Source organism: Schistosoma mansoni, chromosome 4 (assembly GCF_000237925.1).
Source record: "Schistosoma mansoni strain Puerto Rico chromosome 4, complete genome".
Taxonomy (NCBI): Eukaryota; Metazoa; Platyhelminthes; class Trematoda; order Strigeidida; family Schistosomatidae; genus Schistosoma; species Schistosoma mansoni.
The window spans coordinates 16,484,414-16,505,119 of NC_031498.1; the positions used below are offsets into that span (position 1 = coordinate 16,484,414).

The 20,706-nt window shown below is 37.1% G+C and overlaps 2 protein-coding genes across 2 annotated transcripts in view; both read left to right on the top strand.

The window, feature by feature from the left end:
- The first annotated feature begins 302 nt into the window (after positions 1–302).
- On the top strand, positions 303–1,103 carry Smp_090790 (putative protein aveugle). Its single transcript, XM_018796990.1, has 4 exons — positions 303–679; positions 715–835; positions 870–936; positions 987–1,103. Exons 1-4 carry the CDS (start codon positions 674–676, stop codon positions 1,066–1,068), a joined length of 276 nt encoding a protein of 91 aa, XP_018652076.1. The 5' UTR covers positions 303–673; the 3' UTR covers positions 1,069–1,103.
- Positions 1,104–1,154: 51 nt separating this feature from the next.
- The window catches only part of Smp_090800 (Xaa-Pro dipeptidase (M24 family)), a 23,062-nt gene continuing 3,510 nt past the window's right edge, over positions 1,155–20,706 (top strand). The window contains exons 1-8 of the mRNA XM_018796991.1: positions 1,155–1,402; positions 2,431–2,622; positions 7,116–7,163; positions 8,428–8,489; positions 9,561–9,605; positions 14,509–14,700; positions 16,065–16,265; positions 18,112–18,322. Coding sequence (XP_018652077.1) covers positions 1,163–1,402; positions 2,431–2,622; positions 7,116–7,163; positions 8,428–8,489; positions 9,561–9,605; positions 14,509–14,700; positions 16,065–16,265; positions 18,112–18,322 — 1,191 coding nt within the window. The 5' untranslated portion in view covers positions 1,155–1,162. The remainder of the gene's footprint in view (positions 1,403–2,430; positions 2,623–7,115; positions 7,164–8,427; positions 8,490–9,560; positions 9,606–14,508; positions 14,701–16,064; positions 16,266–18,111; positions 18,323–20,706) is intronic.

Below are 20,706 nucleotides of genomic sequence, written 5' to 3' on the forward strand. Positions count from 1 at the left end.
ACAACTCAGACAGAATGTTAGCATTGAGTCACTGTCATCTCCATGTCTTCATAGAATAATGTGGTCTTCCGTACACATAATTCTTATTTTTATGTCCTTGTATTTCTACGCAGAACTCTCAAAGGTCTGTTGGCAAACTGTAGTTTTCTTGCAATGTAGTAACTAAGTGACTGATCGTAGACACATCTGAAACTCGATGTAGCTTCTTAAAAAGAAGACAAAATCACTACGCTTTCCTCAGGTCATCGTAATGATGGTTAATGTAATAATCTATTCATTTATTCACATATTTGACTGGATGCGTTACGGAAGTGGGTTTATCGTAATATCGGTCACTTTGCTTCCTTCTGAGTGTTATGTATATAATAACAACTAATATTAGATGTTGTCTTTGAGAACCAATTTTATGCTGAATATTCGATCTGCTATCAATAATTCCGAGTGATTATATAACTCTTCTATTGTAGGCTATATGGTGTGAGCACTAGTATAAATCTTCCTCTTAAACTCCTTAAGGATTTTTTTGCTTAACTGGTTTATATTATGCTGAAATTTTATCCTGCATTTTGCACAGCTGATGATTTCTATTTAGATGAAACTAATAACTCGACTCTGTGATGAACCATCCGCTTGATTTCATTTCAGTTTGTTGGTTTCTAAATACCATACTACTATGACTGTATGCGAACCTAGTTGACGAGATTTCGTTTTTAGGCGAAGAAAAATAGACATGTACTAAATTGGACTCCCGAAGATGTCGTCAAATGGTTACATAAATATGCCAGTCCAGTCGGTGCAAAATATTCTGAACTGTTTGAAACAAACAGGATTAGTGGTAACTATTTTGTTTGCTCTGATATTTTTTTAAGGGATGTGTTTACGCCTGATGACGGATGAGTGGCTTCTTCGGTTAGGAGTAGTCAATCAAAACGATAGGTATTTCTGCATTTTTAATTGTTGGTGACTTTTTGTTTTCCTTTTACTAGGTCAGCTCTTATGAGTCATATATATCGAATGCGTCTGAAGTATGATTCTTCAGATTTGTCGGATATGCTTAAAAACAACTAACATTTGTACTTTGTGTAAATAAACATTTCAGTGAGAAAGCGTTTTTTGCTTTCGTTTTCTTTCAACAAGCAACATTATTTGTTTACTTTTTAAGATGACTTCAGGTGCTGCAAGTCGAACAGCTCCTATTTTCCAGTTGGGTAGATGCCTTGCCATCCCAATGCAGTTGCATGTAGCTAATCGTCAGCGTCTTTGCAATCGCATTCGGGACAAAATATCTTCTCTTGATACTGGTAAATCTTTCGTACATAACCTTTCTGGTGTATTTGTTGTGCTACAGGGTGGCACTAATACCTTTCTCGGGGATTCTGATGCTGCCAATGTATTTCGTCAGGTAGGTCCTTTTCATATGATTGTTAAAAATGCATGCATAGGATTTGTGTCTGAGATATTTATCTTCATAATCCTACATATTTCGTCTAATTTTGGGCATAGGGTAATTAGAATGTTTTTCCTGCTTAGAACACGATCTTTTTTACATCGATGGGAATTGACAATTCAGCTACACTTATTACCACATGATGTTTTTATGGTTGCGAAGTTGACCATAACTAAGGATTGTACATGTACGTAGCGTAATTATATAAGTCATTGATTTATGTACTTTTGCAGTCTATCGGTTTATTGGTTGAAGTGTTCGACTTTTAATCACAGATTCAAGTCCCACCTCAACCACTGCGGTGGATAGAACAAAGTACTGTTTTGCAACTAATTATGTAAAAGTTATGTAGGTATATCTACGGTTATTTACTGTGTAACTAGCTGTCAAATATTCTAAAAATGATAAAAATTAGTACATAGACATTTATGCGTGAAACTGCCTCCAAATGCCTTGGTACGGCCGAGAGTGGGGAGAGTCAGCTCTTCTTCAAATACTCACATGGCCACGCGTATACAGCCACTGTCAGGTAGGTCCTACTCACTGCCTTTTCGTGGCAGGGGTGTTGTTTACGAAATTGAGAGGACAAAAAGCTGATGTCCGGTGCTTTGACCGAGTTGGTGGACATAGAGGGTCCGATCAATGTCGACCGGGCTCCTATAAAAGAGCTATTTACTATCTCTTCAATAAGCCAAAACTATTTTACAGCTTGTCAGTGTATACAGTTTGCTGTTAACCCTGGGAAATTTATATAAATGATGAAACAATGAAATATTAGCAAGGTGGTTTTTGTGGTGGAATATGGCTTCTCAACCTGTGGGGACATTCCAGCATCCACAATTAAAACTGTGAAACCACATTCTATAGGAAAGTATTACCATTTTTCCATGAAGGGATGTCAACCTTTGTTCTCTCTCTTATTATTAATAATCTAAGCGTAAGTTGTAGTCAAAATTCATGTATTTTTATTTAATTTAAAATAGGAATCATTCTTCCATTGGGCTTTCGGTGTTCTCGAACCAGATTGCTATGGGACAATTGAAGTGGCTACTGGACGTTCTACACTTTTTATCCCAAAAATACCAGAAGAAGCTACTATATACGATGGTGAATTAGCTTCACTTGAACAATTTTCAAAAAAATACGATGTAGATGAAACTCATTATACAGATGAGGTAATTTTACTGGAAAATGTTTTGCAGAATTATTCTCAAGAAATTCTCATTAACATAAGAGATCTATGTTTGATTTGTAATTTACATCACAGACCAACTTTGGCAGATTGACTCAAGTTACTAATGTAAACTAATTCATTGATCTATAAGCAGGACGCGCTTTTTGAACGAGACCTGACGTTTCTGGACTCCATCTATGGCGATGTAGTAGGTACTCATTATGCCTTGGAGGGATTCCATATTAGAAGTAAACAGTTGTCTAGCTAAAGTAACTTTGTGATATTCATTGTAAAGGATATCTATCATGATAAATTCATTTACTGTGACATAAGACATTATTTAAGGCTATCTATAAAAGTGAGTAGAACAATCAAGAACTTAGTGCATAATGCTTCAGTAATCCAGTTTTTATTAGAAATAGTAGGTAGTTTTACTAACTGATGATTCCTTTGTACTTGATTATGCTCTTATTACGAATTTCAAAAATATGTCCAGTTGTGGTTATCTAGTTTTACCTGCCTTAGATTGCACTATTTCTGGAATTCTTAGTTAGCACACTAATTCAAATACTTATTATTATCATATTGGAGTTGCAATTGAGTTAAATCATAGATATTTGGATATTAATTCAAGTGAGGTTGACTTTGAAGAATACATGAATCGGTTTGAGATATGGTGCATGACTAGAAAAGATATTAAATATAATAAATTGACAGCTGATTTCCTGACGTTTATTGACAAAGAAGCTTTTAACATGCTAAGGAATCTGGTTTTCTAGAGAAACCAATTTCATTGTCATATGGGTCTCCCAAGGGGTTGCTACTTAATCATGTGCAGTGTGTTTGCTTTAAAAGCGGAAAGTGATCATTTTCATAAAATGATGCGAATAATTGATCAGAAAGTTATAGACTTTATACTTGAACTACAGAAACAGGCCGCGAAGTGCAATTTCAGAGACCCATTGGAAGCTCAACTTCTTGACCGGTTAATTGTTGGAATAAATATTCCGAATTTAGAGAATTAATTCAGAAACCCAAAAGTTCATTCCAAGAAATTAAAACAGCATGTATTAGCTGTGAGTCAGTGAATGAGCTTGATTTTCAGTCAGTGAAAATTTCCAATACATTGCTCAGTCATCGTAATAAACTACGTTCTCAGGGCCTCTCAAACTCGCGTTCGTTTAATGATAGTTTCCATTCTCGTTGAAATATGAAAAGTGATTTGGCAAAGAGTTTCAAAGCCGGTTACAGATGTGAGTACAGGTTTTGTAAGTGCTTATCTTATGTCAAATTTCACTTACGTTATTCACCCTTCTTCATGCCAAATCCTTTAAGTGTGATAAAATGGGACACATCAAATCGGTCTGTAAAGCTACTGTTCATGTTGCCGCAAGTAATACTAAACTTTGTAATTCAGATCCCATTAACTTGAGTTATTCTAATAATCATATTCTATCCTTATTTAGAACTTCCTGTAATTCACTTCATATTCAAAAACGATTATATTTGTCCAGTGGTGCTTTTTACGATTTTATTGTTGACACTGGTAGTATCAAATCTATCATTTTAGTTGGGAAGTTGATGTTATTAATTCCCTACGCTATAATTATGCCTACCGAAGTTTATATTTTGAGTATTGCTGGTCATAAACTTTTTATTCTTCGGTGTTGTAGTTTGCTGATTAGAGACGATAAATCTAAATTGTGAATTCTTCGTCACTGATTGTGGATCATCTATCCTGAGTCTAGAAAATTTAAGAATGCCTCAAGGTCACCTTTCCTTATTGACAACTGAAGGCAGTTCTAATGAAATGCTTGATAGCTTGTTAACTACGGGATCGAAGTGCCAAGAATTGCTCACAATTTCGAAGCCCTCTCGTTCTGATGCTCAAGAAAGAAATGTCAGGATCTTGAAAACAGACATCAATTTTATTGCTGTTGCAAAATTCAAAGAGCCGGAGAGGAGAGTAGATAAAGTCTTTCAGTGCAAAATCACCAGACCGTACGCAAAAGAAACAATGATAAAATTACTTAAACAAGAAAATCTTCGCACAATAACTGATTTTCCACAATCTACGAAAGGTCTGCTAAAAGCGGTTGATAAATCTATGGTTTACGAGCCAGTCACAACAACCGAATACGTTACAAGGATCTAGGTGATTCCGTTCCAATTTCTGTTGTTAATTCTAGAACTAATGAGTGCATTCTAGACCATACAGAGTCTATATCCGATACACATCCGAAGAGACAAATGATGAACCTAATGAGAAGTACAATCGATTACAAAAATTTGGATTCCTATTTAAGCTGTAGCGGCAGTTGTATTTGTACGAACTAATGATTCATTTGTATCCGACTGCCCTCTGATTAAAAATTACAAATGAAATACGTTTATTCGTGCTCATCTAGTTCTACCTGTCTTAAATTGCACTTTTTCAGGAATTCTTAGCACGTTAATTAGAGTACTTATTACCATAGGTATTCAAATAGCGATTATTATCTTTTAAACAACAGTTGGATTCTGTATAACTTTATGGTGTTCTATATTAAAACGTTGGTACTTAAGAGGTTTGAGTTACAACTATCAGGAATGGTGTCGATACATTGTTCTGTACGTAAATCTAACTGACGAGTCACCCCAAAAATAAGACGAAACAGATATTTCTATCATGAACTTCGTTGTCAAGTACAAAACAGCCGAATAGATTATATAGATATGAATTAATAATAACAAGGAGATATAGAATTATGCAGTGGTTAAGATTTAAGTAAGTATCAGGGATTAATGCAATTACCCCACTACTATTGATTTTATGGTTTCATCCAGTGTCCGGAAGTATTCAACTCTAACCTTGTATCATCACAATAATGGAAAACTACAATTTTCAATTCACACAATCGTATTTTGAAGTTCTCTCCAATATACCCGTACATAAACCCATTCAGCACCTCGAGTTTATCTGCAAATCTAATTTTTCTCCATCTGTTGAACAAGTATATATTGTAATACTTGTTTTTGAAACATAGTTTTAGTATATTAAAGGGTTGTAAGTATTCGGCGGAAAACTCTGGATCTAGGCTTCATGCTAGTTGTTAATTCTCAGCGAAGGGTACGACCGATCTCTAAAACACTGATATTCCCTGTAGGATTTGAACTTGAGTCACCCAGTTACACAGTCTGAGACACTGCCACAGCTACTCGGTCCGAAACCAACCTCCTGCATCACTGAGATGTTTACAATTGATTGGCCAATGTTTTTTCTTTGGTCCTGATTTATTTCCTGTCAACTGTCTTCGGCTACTCAATATCTCGACATAGTGCAATATCCAGTCACTCAGACTAGTGAACACATTGAAACTTTATCAGTGGAAGTCGGTCAACTCTGGGGACTAGTTAAGTACTAGAGCATTTGCTGCTAAACTAGTGTTCGACGTATACGTTTTTAGAATATATATGTTAGAGACTAGTGTTGCTATTTGGTTCGATAAATGGGTGTAATTAGAGTGGTGTTCAAATTTACAGTCGACAGATGAACCACGTGCTCACTGAGTCATCGATGTAATCAGTTTATTGTTGTATTTATTTTTGCTCACTATAACATTGGTTTAACATATTGTCGAATACTTTCTTATCAGTAAGATTGCATTAGTTATGACATGATAATAAACTAGAGGGTTGTTGAAAATATCTGAAATGGATTTTGCTTTAGTCAATCGTTTGATCTTTTGACTTCAAACGAATGGGGTACACATTCAAACTGAGTTTCACTGACCAAAGCTTTGCCAGCAATTTCTAAACATGGTTAGTGCAGTTCAAATGGAACATATTAGATTAAATAATGAAGTATATGAAATGATATTTAACTTAAGGTTTAGAAGATATAGAATGAATACAACTTCACTACGCTACGCTACATAACTTCTCACCAATGATTTAGTCCCGAATATTGTGTGGGCACTGCTTTATTTGGCTTACAACGCAACTTCTAAAGAAATCATGTGACTTTCTGATCAATTCAATGCATCACATAGTACTACGGAAAACATGGCTCGAAATCGTTCGCAATGGCGAAGGTGCATCCACTCTTTGTGTTCTACCAAATTCTAATCTTCTGAATTCTTCATGTCCATTTCTTTTTTCTCTTTCCAAATTTATTTCACTGTATTATACTCCTTGAATAACATCTTCAAACCCTAATCTTTCCGATTACTGCTTATACTCTTACTACTTCTACCACTATTGGGATTTGAATCGACAACTTCATCTCTGTACTAATGTGGTATGGCAACTCGAACTGATGTACGTACGAAGTTCTATGTTGTGACTGACTGATTTGCAAATAAAATATCTACATTATTGTGATGCATATGTGGATAGTTGTATTGTACTGTTTCTCTTATGCTACAAATAGACAGTTATCACAATATTCATTTTATTTTGTGTGTTTATTCTTGTCATATATACTCTATTAACCTGAGCACATTTTATTTTTAGATTGCTTCATGTTTGAGCTTATGGAATGCTACACTTTTACTAACCTTAGTAAGTAATACTGACATTGTTCCTGTTTGATACTGAATCCATTTATTTGTTTCGATATATTTCTTTCACCTGGTTGAATTTCTTGCTCATTATACCTAATCCTCATTTTGTTTCCCAGCTGGATTTACAATTCATTTCATCAGTATCAATTTAAGCCTGCTAGGTTTTTTTTATTATTTATTTAAACACATAAATATTGGTACAAGGAAGCACCAGATACATATGCGCCTCACAAATCTCATTTGATTTGTGTGAGGGCTGTGATACTGCCCAGGTGCCCAAACTGAAGCAGGTAGTTTTCTTAGGGGCCCACACCCGGAGCCTTTGACCTAAAGGTCTGATCCACAAGGCAGTGGAGCATCGTGAGGAGATGCAGTCCCATGGTAGCCGGTGACCAACAATAGGTTCATGCGCCATTTGTTCCCTCAGGATACTGGAGCCCATGTGCACCATTGGTTTGGAATCAGGGTTTTCCAACTCCCCTAGATGGACTCGCCTTGTCCACCAACCCGGTTAAAGCTCCGGACATTCGTTTTTCATCCTCTCGATTTCGTAAACAACAGTAATGCCACGAGAAGGTAGTGAGTAGGACTTCCCTGACAGAGGCTATATATTCGCGTGGCCATGTGAGAGCATTTGGAGAGGGAGAGCGGACTCTCCTCACTCTCGGTCGTACCAGGGCATTTAGGGGCAAGCCTGCTAGGTAGTAATGTAACATTAACTTAGCCCTAATTCTTAAATCATAATGTACTCATTCCATTGTATTGACAATCATCCGCAATAGTTGTCAGTTTGTTCATTGAAGAACTCTTGTTCTCGAGTCCCATTTACGAAGACAATATTTTTCTGTATCATCCAGATTTAATATCAATCACTGGAGCCAAGTTACCTTATCCCAGTCTACTTCTATACATAGTAATTGTTTGTGATTTCCGGGTTATTATTGTTTATGACTGCAATTAATCAGTCTTTGTTGATAAATTTGCGTCCTGAGTGAATGGTCTCAAATATAGTCTTTAGTTGCAAGTTAAACATTGCTTTGGAGTCACAGTTTAAACTATCAACACCCAACTGATGAGTCTCAAGTAAGATGAAACGCGCTTTCTGAATTCTAATCCTATATTACATACCAAGTATGCTACTACTTCTACACTTGTTTAAATCTAGTAGGAAATCGATGCTTGTATATTCTAAAAATAATTGGAACTCTTTTTTTTCTGTTTTCCAATTCTTGAAAATTTGTCTTCAACCAATATCATAACAGTGTGGTGTAAATACAGACAGTCATCGTTCTACTCCAGAAGCTAAATTTTATGGGATTGAAAAGTAAGTCTAATTAATTAGTTTTTAATGAACAGAGGTTTTTGCGTAGAGAATTCCTGCCCACAAGGCTGTAAATGCTTTACCCACTTCTCTTGTCTTTTCTCTACAAATAATTCTTAAGTGTTTCTGTTGTATTATTTCTTCTATGGTCTAGTGTCATAGACTTGACCGATTATACGCTTGACCAGCATCTTTGATCTTGATCCCTCTCAGCAAAGTTCCTGTTGCTTCGTTATACTCAAGCTCCTTCCTAGATCCCTGCCTTGAGTCCGAAAAGTTAGCAGCTAGCTTCTACCTTATATGTATTCCAAGCATACTTGGGCTTATATACATGCATACTAGACCTCATCACACCATAAAACAAGGAACAATGACCATAAATAAACGAGCCGAAAGTGGCCATTATAGGGGCAAGCTGTAAGTAATAGACTGACAATAAATTAGAAATGGACTATAGTACATTAATAGTTAATGAATTAAACGAAAGATTTTGACAAACAGAATATATACATTCATTTGTATCAGGTGTTTGAATCTTCCCATTAATGTTTAAGCCTGGTTAGTCTGATTAGTCTCTTGTTGGCATATATACATCCTGTGCGGATCGACTTGATATTGCCGTGATGACGTTTTAAGCTAACGGTACTGGATCCCAGCCCTGGAGTGAACGTCAACTCTGGGATGTGGGTACATTTACCTGAAGAGTCCAAAATGGGAAGAAACGCGGGTCCTGTATCCCAGTGCCGGCTCAATGGTCTATCGGTTAAGTGCTCCGGCGCGAAGCTGGTAGGTCCTGGGTTCGAATCTCGCGGGTGTGGGATCGTGGATGCGCACTACTGAGGAGTCCCATAATAGGACGAATTGGCCGTCCAGTGCTTCCAGGTTTTCCATGGAGGTCTAGCTTCAATTGACTAATGATTTCAACTGTGAAAATGTTTAAATTACTAAATCGAAATCCAATTTTACTTATTACAATATACAACTACTTATCTCAATATGTTTCAACATATTTAATGTGTAGACTGGGTTTAGAAATCTTTTGATCAACTCCTTGTGATGTTGTTGTTCTCTTAGATTCCAAGTGAACAGAAATATTCTTCATCATGAAATTGTATCATGGTATGTGATCAACCGTTTATTATTATCATATTTATCTTATTTAAGATTAGTTATATGTACTATTTCCTTTTCTGTCTGATGTTTTACCTTTCAAATAAATGAATTAGTTAACCAAACTTTCCAAGACGGATTTCCTGGAGTTCTAGTGAAAAGCTGTGACCAGTATATTCCAATCTGCGTCAGATTGAGACAGTTATCCACTTCAGACAATAGATTAAGGATTGTGCGAAATCATAGATCGATAGAAGTCAGACGTTGGATTCCGGCTCAATGATATAAAGATCAACTTTTCGAGCGTGAGACTGAAGATCTTGGTTTCGAGTCCTACGTGCGGTGTCGTGGATGCGCATTGCTAAGGAGTCCTGTACTAGGACGAAAAGGTCATTCACTGCTTCCAGGTTTCCAATAGTGGTCTAACTTAGATTGACTCGTGAATTCAACCTGAAAAACATTATAAAATGCTTAAAGCTTGTTCAAGTTATCAACTTTATAGATAAGTTAATTGTTACAACTACTTTACATGTAAGATATCAATAATAATTTTATAGTTTTTTTCTACTAAATGACCAACTAGAAGTTACCAACATAAAAATAATTTGTCGATTCTTTTCAATTGTGAGCAGCCAAATCTCGCTGATATCAGTCAGCTACAGGAAATGTAGAATATCTTACTTATCCGTATCGGTTTAAATTGTCAAACCAATGTAGTGAACAGAACACTGGTTGTGACAATCAAATGTATTTAAGCAAAAATTACAGACTATCTAACTAAATTCTGATAACCATACAATGAACAGTTAATTTGCAAATTAACAACCAATTGTCTCAATCTTCACTGTTTCTTCTCTAATTCCATTGTTCATGCATTTTCCTACCGATTGCGCTTTATTTCAGTTCTTTCCTCATCGGTCTTCTGCCAAAATACATTCTATGTCTGACCAACACCGTATATTACTTATATGGATATAAGTAGACCACACCACACTCGTCCCCCTTTTAAAGCATTCGTTCATGCAGTGGTTCTGCCCGTCATGCATCTATCTTCTTTCACTGCAGTCTGTGTCAAACTCTCCGTCAGAATGTTGAGTCTGCGGCGCGCTGACCTCTATAGCTCCGTCGACCTGCCAGGGCACCAACATCCGCATCCACCCGGCACCTGGGACGTTCAACACCCGTACTCCACCGGCCTGCTGAGCCATCTTCATCCGATGTCCGCCCAGCAGCCGCACGTCCTACTGCTCCTCTCCGTCGACAGCACCCGCTACAGCCAACGCCGCCCCGCCAGAACACTCCACTCGACTCCATCTCTCCGCACCAGACTGCCCCAACGACGCAACGACTGCCCCAGTCGTGTTTTGTTCACTTCAACACCATGATAAGAAATTATCAGAACAAATGGCCAGAAAATTAGAAGTAGTTACAATATCCAGTGGTAATAGAAAAGGCTAAACAAAAACAATAAAATTTGAGACGAGATAATAAATTGATGGAATAAAAAGTTTGAGTATTATGAGGTGAAGAGTGAATGCTTCTATTCTATTATTATGACTGGTTACACGATAATCTCACAGACTCTCAAACTTGATAGTTTATACTGTATATCTAACTTTTATTTGCAAAAAAAGGAAGGATGTTGAAACAAAGTTACAGGGCGATTGTAATTTATGTATACCTAATATTACAGAAAACTCCACCTGTAGCTGCTCTGGGGGCTACTGCTGGTCCCAAGCCCGAATAAGGACTGATTTACTGCACAGCATTTCCTTCTGTCCTATTTTATAACAGTAAAACATGGCCGATAAGAGTAGAGGATATTCGTAGGCTACTAGTTTTCGATCATAGGTGTCTTCGAAGCATTGCTCGTATATCCTGGAACCACCGAGTAAGTAATGCAGTTGTTAGGAAACGGGTATGATAGTGAAGTTCAGTTAATTGGTTATTTTTACTCAGTAAGGTCGATAGACTAGACCGTAGGATATTGGGGTTATCATGTACACGGAATGCACCTTAAACTACGAGCTGTGGATACAGTGGCACACGACTTAGAGACATGTGAACTGGTAAGTTGCCTGCTGAAATGTAAACGCCAAGACATCGAGTTAATTGTGGCATACCGCAGTCCAGAATGTGTAGAGGTAGACTTACTCCTAAGTAAACTTACATTTTGATCAAACAGGTATGAGAGTCTTATAATACGTGACTTTAATGCACTGTCTACACATTGGGGAAATTTAGGTTATCAAAAACATCACTTGATTGCAAGTTGTTAGAAACCACAAACGCTCTGACTTTCTTCCAACACATAAGAGATCCCACCAGATATGTCCTACAAAACTACTCGTCTCCCCTGAACTTAGTCTTCACACACGGTGATAATATCAGTCACATAACTTTCATCCTATCCTCAGGCAGAGGGTACTAGGTAAGGATGGCAAATCGATTGATGAAGTAGTGAAACTTCATCAGTTGATATGGCTGGGACGCGTGTTATGTATGCCCAACCAACCACCGACTGTCCCGATGTGCGATGTTTTATGATAGAGGAGTAGGTTGGGAGAAAGCTAGAGGCGGTCAGACCAAAACGTGGCACAAATTCATGAAGTCACTGACAAGTGGACTTAGCCATGTTGGTAGGTGTAGACTACCTGGTTGGGATCCGCGAGATGATAAGAATCGATGGTTAGGAACCTTGAATGACATGACTCAGAATCGTTTGCAATGGTGAAGTTGCATCCACTCTTTGTGTTCTCCCAAATTCTAATCTTCTGAATTCTTCATGTCCATTTCTTTTTTCTCTTTCCAAATTTATTTCACTGTATTATACTCCTTGAATAACATCTTCAAACCCTAATCTTTCCGATTACTGCTTATACTCTTACTACTTCTACCACTATTGGGATTTAAATCGACAATTGCATTTCTGTGCTAATGTGGTATGGCAACTCGAACTGATGTACGTACGAAGTTCTACGTTGTAACTGACTGACTGACTGAAGCCCAGATAAAGGAGGAGGGTTGAGCATGGGGTTAGCGACCCCATCTCGTAGAAAACCAACTCGCTGAAAAGGCGCTAACCATAAATAAATAAATTATTCAAAGTAATATTGACAGAAAGAATACAAAGTTAAATCTTATTTTTTTTTAATGGTTCCATTGACCTTTATTCTATTTACTATTGAGTACATGAACAATCTGAATGTTTTTTAAAAGTACAAATATCTTATCACCAAGAGTGATTATGGACTTAACCTTGTATCCATGTATAAAAGTTTTATGGTACATATTTGTAGGGATTATTTTACATACATAGATTATTACATTGCTTATTGAAGTGAGATTTATGCATAAACTTTGATCAGAATGGATTTCATATTTTCTCAATGTATTTTCATTATCTATAACTGTGTATACAAAGTGTAGATCAGTTTTTTTTTGTGTGATTGATTCATTTTATTTGGCCACGTATTACGTATGCTTGAACGCTGATTACCACGACGCGCTATGCTGACTAGCGTAGGGGATGGTTGGAAGAGAGTTAAAGGCGGCCAAACCAAAACATGGCATCAGTCCTTGAAGTCATTAATTTCTAGTCTGAGCCATGTTGGTAGACGCATCTACTTGGTTGGGGTCCGCATGACTATCGTAACCAATGGTTGGAAACTCTAGGTGACATGGATCAGAATCGGTCACAATGGTGTAGGTGTATACACTCTTTATCTTCCCTTAAACCTTAAGATTAAAATTGCTTCATACTTGTCTTCCTTCCTATACTATATCCTTATATACAACCTATCTTTTATATACTACTACCACTAAATTAACTATTTCTATGAATCCGGTGTTGATCTTGTTGTGCTAATGAGGTATGGCAACTTGGACCGATGCATATATGTGCCTGGTCCTACGTTGTGACTGACTGATACACATGAAAAGGGTTGAATGGTAGATATCTACAATATATAGCTGACAAGACTATTTGGACTGAAAATGGAATGACCTTATTACACCCTGAAGTAAACAAACTGTTTGAATGTATTTCTTTATGACTGTTAGGGATATGATCTTTGGTTTGCAGAGGCTCTGACCATTACAAAATTTATGTATGATATCAAAACAATTCGTTTTTTATCTTTTTACATGCATTGGTCCTTCCCCAATGCTTAATCTTGAGAACTTCATGGAAGTTCTATGCTCATACACTCATATTTTCGATGATGGTTTTATTCAGTTATTTCATTTTTCTTCCTTTGTACATAAAAAGTGACCTGACAAGTAAATATATACTCAGATTTTTCAAAAAGTGCGGAAAAATTACATCACGTTTTTCCAGTCGACTTCATCTGAGAATATTGGAAATTGGTTATTTGATAAAACGTATATATGTATTACTAATCCTTGGTTTTCTTTATCTTTTTTAATGAAGTTTTTTTGATCCTTTTTTAGAAAAATGTTTCATCTCATTTTCCAATGGTTGGGGTCCATGTGGTTATATTTTCCTTTTGAGTCGTATCTTCGATGCTTAATCTTTTCTGTTACTACCCCTACTATTCTGGGATTTGGCCCGACAACTTCATCTCTCTGTGCTAATGGGGTGTAGTAAATTGAACCGATGTACATACGTACAGGTTCTGCTTCGTGACTGACTGAAAAAAAACACTGTGTGTATCAGGCAGCCTGATTTTTTGGGATTTCGTCCCTTTGATGATTACATTGTCTCTATAGCTTTAAAGAAACCTATTTTATCCCTCTTCTTAATCAATTTTGAATCTCTGCTAAGGTTGTTATTGTCGAGTTATTCATAGTTCAGTCTTTTTGCCAAACAGCTCTTGTTAACTAAACGTATTGGTATGCCAGTGTTCTGACTGATCCAATACCTTCTACTTTTTCTACTGACATTCTTCAGTCGCGTTATCAAAACTGACATGGAGTTGGATGTTATTCGTTACACAAATCGTATAAGTAGTGCTGCACATCGTCACTTAATGCGTTCAGTTAAACCGGGAATGTATCAATATCAGGCAGAAAGTATTTTCAGACATTATTGTTACTTCCATGGTGGTATGCGTCATATGAGCTATACATGTATTGCGGCTACGTAAGTAATTCACTTCGTCGTATATTCTGTCGTTACTGAGCGATAAACTTTATCTGTTACTTACTCTGATTGTTCACTAATTCAGAAAAAAATGTTTTATTTGTCGAGTCCTTAGTACTGATCGAATCTTATCGATAAAGTCACAATGTATCCACTAGCTTTCTGAATGACTCAACATCGCGTACACTTTATTTGAATGTTAGATGATCGGATTTAGTTGACAGAAAACTCTGTACTTAGAATTCGTGCAAGATTAAGAGAAGAGAATCTTTTCAAACAAGATCGTAAATATCCGTCGTTAACGAGTTTCAACTAGTATAGTAATTTACTTTCTATAATTTAACTGCAACCACACAGCCATTTAATATTTCTTATAAAGTGTCATACTACTAATCTAGTATTACAAGTAGTTAAAAACTTCCCAAGCATAAAAATAAGCTTTCGGTCTAACGAAAGATCTCTTTGAAAGCCAATCAATAGTGTTAAGCAACTATAAGATATCTGTTTTTATGCTTGCATGAAAGCTTTCCTAATATTTACGATAATTCGATTTACATTCACTTGGTATTGTTTACTTGAATCTTCCGATTGATGTTTAGCACTGCAATTGATCAGTCCCTAATTAGTATATGTGCATACTGTGCGTAATACCTCGATATTGCCTTTATTCACAAGCATTATAAGCAAAGATGGATAGTTTCTAGCAGTCGAATCCAAGACTCGCGTTTCTTCCCATTTGAGATTCATCAGTTAGATGTTTCTGCATCCCAGAGTTGATGTTCACTTGATCTGATTTATATAAATTATAAACAGTGCTACTAATGTGTGGGCGAGTAAAATAATGGGAAGGGCTTTTGTGGAGATTTCAGTATTTTTTCATAGTTGAAATCATGAGTCAAGTGAAGCTAGAGGCGAGGTCGTGGATGCGCACTGCTGAGGAGTCCCATAATAGGACAAAACGGCTGTCCAGTGCTTCCAGGTTTTCCATGGTGGTCTAGCTTCAATTGACTCATGATTTCAACTATGAAAAAGAGTAAAATAATGGTTGGTTATTTACCGAGTCAAACTGGCAAATAATCTGACAGGTATTAGATCAGTTATACATTTTCCTACCCTTTTTATTACTATTTTGATCGTTGTTGGTTGTTGGCGTAAAAATATACTTGCGTTCTAGTCAGGCCAGTCACGTATTTTTTTGATCTAAGTTGTGTTGAAGTCCTGTAGAATAGACACTGGGAGAAGATCCAGCGTAGATATTCATTCAAGGTAAATTGGCTTCAGATTTATGTAAGTGAGAAAACCGAACGTTATTTCAACTACATCACAGTTTACCTTTTTCTAAAAAAAACTTATTTTTTTTGTAGAGGATGTGATTGTGCTGTGCTTCATTATGGTCATGCTGGTGCACCGAATGAACATCAAATTCTAGACGGGAAAATGTGTTTATTTGATATGGGTGGTGAATATTATTGTTATTCTTCAGATATTACTTGTTCATTTCCTGTTAATGGTCAATTTACTGATGATCAAAAGTTAATTTACAATGCTGTACTATGTGCATCACGGTAATTTCAAATATTTTCTTTCCTTATAGATTACTTCCTTTTAGAAGATTAATTCAATTTTGAAATTATTTTCTATGCATAATTGATGAAAGCTTAAAAGCCGAAAGATAATACTCAACATTTGTAATTTGTTTACTCTTTGGGAGTCTTTTGTTATACATACATTTACGATTCCCAACCGTTGTTGCTACCTTGACGTGGTAGTCGGGCTTGCTTATCGTGATAAACCAATCGAGCTATACTGGCTGGAACAATCGTTCCTCAAGGTCATACCATGCCAGGCAGGTCGATTGAAGAGCGGTAAGACTAAAAGCAGCAAACCCAACACGTCCAAAGACGAAGTCTTACTGTTGACTGTATAGAGGTGTGACGCCAGTTAGGTGTTTCCTTCAGACAACCAGCATAACAGCGACGTCGCCTTCCCACAAGGAATTGTGGGGTTAGAAAAGGTCGACCTTAAAGAAATGCACACCTCGCCTTATCCCACGGATTTTGGACTCCGGCGGTAAGGTCCCGACAAGTACGGAGCCAACACAAAAAGTACTCACAAAAAGGTCGTGTGTGACAGACCTCAAGCAGTTGTCCCTTGAGCACTGCGGTCACGCTCTCAGGTCATAAAGGCCACCTCTAACCCAATTTCCTTTACAGGTACCTCTAGAAGAACCCTTCCACGGTGTGGGTAACCGGGAAGCGATAAGTGCCCTCATACCTCTAACAGCACTCAAGACATTTACGATTCCAATAAGCTTGTTCGGAACCCAATAGTTCATATTTTCAAATTCGTTTAATTTATGATATGTAACACTCTAAACATCTAACGTCATTCATACATATTAGTTGTTTAGATCTTTCCACCGATGTTTAGGAATGAAATTGATTTTATTATTATTATTTAAACACGTAAATATTGGTACAAGTAAGCACCAGATACATATGCGCCATACAAATCTCATTCGACTTGCTTGAGGGCTGTGATACTGCCTAGGTGCCCAAACTGAAGCAGGTGGTTTTCTTAGGGGACCACACCCGGAGCCTTTGACCGAAAGATCTGATCCACAAGGCAGTGGAGCATCGTGAGGAGATGCAGTCCCATGGTAGCCGGTGATCAACGATTGATTCATACGCCATTTGTTCCCTCAGGATACTGGAGCCCATGTGCACCATTGGTTTGGAATCAGGGTTTTCCAACTCCCCTAGATGGACTCGCCTTGTCCACCAACCCGGTTAAAGCTCCGGACATTTGTTTTTCATCCTCTCGATTTCGTAAACAACAGTAATGCCACGAGAAGGTAGTGAGTAGGACTTCCCTGACAGAGGCTATATATTCGCGTGGCCATGTGAGAGCATTTGGAGAGGGAGAACGGACTCTCCCCACTCTCGGTCGTACCAGGGCATTTGGGGTTGAAATTTATAATTTAAAATTCATTCATTGCACAAGCTGTCGGCTGTCTGTACTGAGCAGCTAAGTGAATAACATGATAGCGGTTTATGCGTACGGTACTGGGTTCGAGTCCCGGGGTAAACATCAACTCGTATGCAGGTACATCCAGCTGACGAATTCCTTAGATTCCAGTGCTAGTCATCATCCATCTAGTGTCATCGTATGTACCTGTATCTATCTTATTCTTTAGACTGCAAATCTACTAGCCACTATTTCTCACTAGAATTTCAGAAAATGCATTTCAAAATCAGTTACCAGTGTTTCTACTTCAGTTGTGAGAGTTTTTGTCAAGTATGCCTTCCTCTTTGCTTAGAGAATAACCACTTAATTTTAAACAGTGTGACTGTTGAAACTAGAACATATACTTATTGTTGATTCCGTCTTCTAAAAATAAAACCTTTCCAGTGCCGTGTTAAATGAAATTAAACCAGGTGCAGATTGGGTTCAACTTCATCAATTAGCTGAACGAGAAATTCTTACTCATCTAAGAGAAGGTGGTCTACTTTTGGGTGATATTAATGAAATGATGAAATCGAGACTGGGTGCTATATTTATGCCACATGGATTAGGTCATCTACTTGGATGCGATGTACATGATGTTGGCGGTTATTTAAATGTAAGGATTATTATCTTTTTTTGAGTACAGTTAGTTATCCACAACATTTCCTATGTTCACTATTAAGTATGTCATACCCAGCACTTTTGGTGATTTTTCCATTCATTTAGTGGGTGAACTCTTCGTAGTTTTATATATATATAAATTGTTACCTATAAAGATTGTTGCTCTGGTTGTTAGAAGGTGCATCGGCCTCATGACTTCCGAAGGAACTCGGCTTTCATCATGACACGTCATAATTCTTCTTTCAACTCCCAGGGCAGAGTTTAAATGGTTTGAAAATAATTTTTTCTGGTTAGCGTTTTTTTAGCCCTCCTCCTTTATCCGGGCTTGGGACCAGCAGTAGCCCCCGGAGGAGCTACAGGCGAAGTTATATATATATATGTATATATTTGAATTACTAGTAGTAATTGCTTGAAAAGGGTTAAAATCCTCATTTTATGATACAAATGTCTGCAAACATTGTATAGCTAGTGAATAGGATGATCTCGAGTACTGTAGATATGTATAGGGTTTTTATTTACTTTCTTTTCTCGTAACTAATCATTAGAGTCTGTGAATGACAAAGCTCGAAATCGTTTGCAATGTCTCAAGTGCATTCACTTTTTATTTTCCATTAGATCCTAAATTCTGTTATACCTCTGTACAGTTGACAGTACGGCTTCGCCTTCGGTTTTCCCGCATTTAATCTTACCGGCATAGTAAGACCTAAAGTAACGAGTGTCATAGTCAGTAAAAATTTACTAGGTTATATAACTTTGAATCGGCTATTTTCTTTTGTTCTTGTTGAGTGAGTGGTCAGTCAGCTACAACGTAAGACCAGGCACACATGTGCATCGGTCCAAGTTGCCATACCTCATTAGCACAAAAAGATGAACACAAAGTTCATAGAAGTAGTTAATTTAGTGGTGGTAATATATAAAATAAAGATTGTATATAACGATATATTACAGGAAGAAAGATAGATATGAAGCAATTTTAATCTCAAGGTTCAAGGGAAGATAAAGAGTGTATACACCTACGCCATTGTTATCGATTCTGAGCCATGTCACACAGAGTCCCCAACCATTGGTTACGATAATCACGCGGACCTCAACCAACTAGTCTGCATTTACCAACATGGCTCAGGCTAGAAATTAATGACTTCAAGGAATGATGCCACGTTTTGGTTAGGCCGTCCCTAACTCTCTTCCAACCATCCCCTACGCTAGTCAGCATAGCGCATCGTGGTAATCGGTGTTCAGGTATACGTAACACGTGGCCCAACCATCTCAGTTGATGAAGATTCATCACCTCATCAACTGATTTACCATCGTTCCCTAATACCCTATGTATAACCTCACCATTACTTACCCGGTGATCCCGGCAGATGCAAGCAAGACAATGATTATCTGTTTTTCCAAACATACTGGTCAGACAGATATTCGATATGTCATATACATTTCCTTAGCCCTTGTATTTACTTGAGTGTTGTTTGTTGGCTAACATATATACTAGTCAGGAGAATCACGAGCTCTTGATTTGAGTTGTATTGAAGCCTATTAAGATAATTGCTGGTTTGATATCTATCTAGTATTGTGCAAGTGCATAGTATAAGCAAATAAATAGTTCATTGTTTATCCTGAGCAAATTAGCATCTTAATAATGCAAACGAGAATTATGGGCTGATATATGGTTCTGATATATTTATCTGGTATTATACAAATCTGTTTGAAATAATGTCACTTTCTTCTTTATTGACTCTAGCTTTAATCAGATACATAATTGGTAATATCAATGACAAAAAATGGAAGGTTTCAGTTTTTATTTTGATATAGCTACCAGTGCCGGTTAAAGTGACAGGTCACATTGAACTGAATCAATTCCATTAAAGTACTATTCTTACACATTATAGCTGTAAATAATTCCCCCAAAATCAATACCTTTGTAAGTGTTCGACATTGGATGCTGACCACATTAGTTTTAGTGGACTTGTTTAGTTGAAGGCGCTCGGTCATACATCCGCACCAGATCACGTCGGGCTCACCACTGAAGATTCGATTATAGATGTTACTGGTAAAGAGTTGTCAAACTACAATATTGGTATTATCTTCAACATTCACTCAGTATATTTAAAACATTCTATTCCCGAGATATAACTGTTGGGAACATAAATTATCAAAATTTCTAATTCTTATTATAAGCTTAATTATACTTTACTTAGTATTGTTTATTTGGATCTTCCCATTGATGTTTTTAGGACTGCAACTGGTCAGTCTCTAATTGACATATGTGCATATTGTGCGTGTTGCCTCGATATAGCCCAAATTCACAAGCATTATAAGCAAATATGGATAGTGGCTAGCAATGGAATCCATGACGCGCGTTTCGTCCTACATCAAACA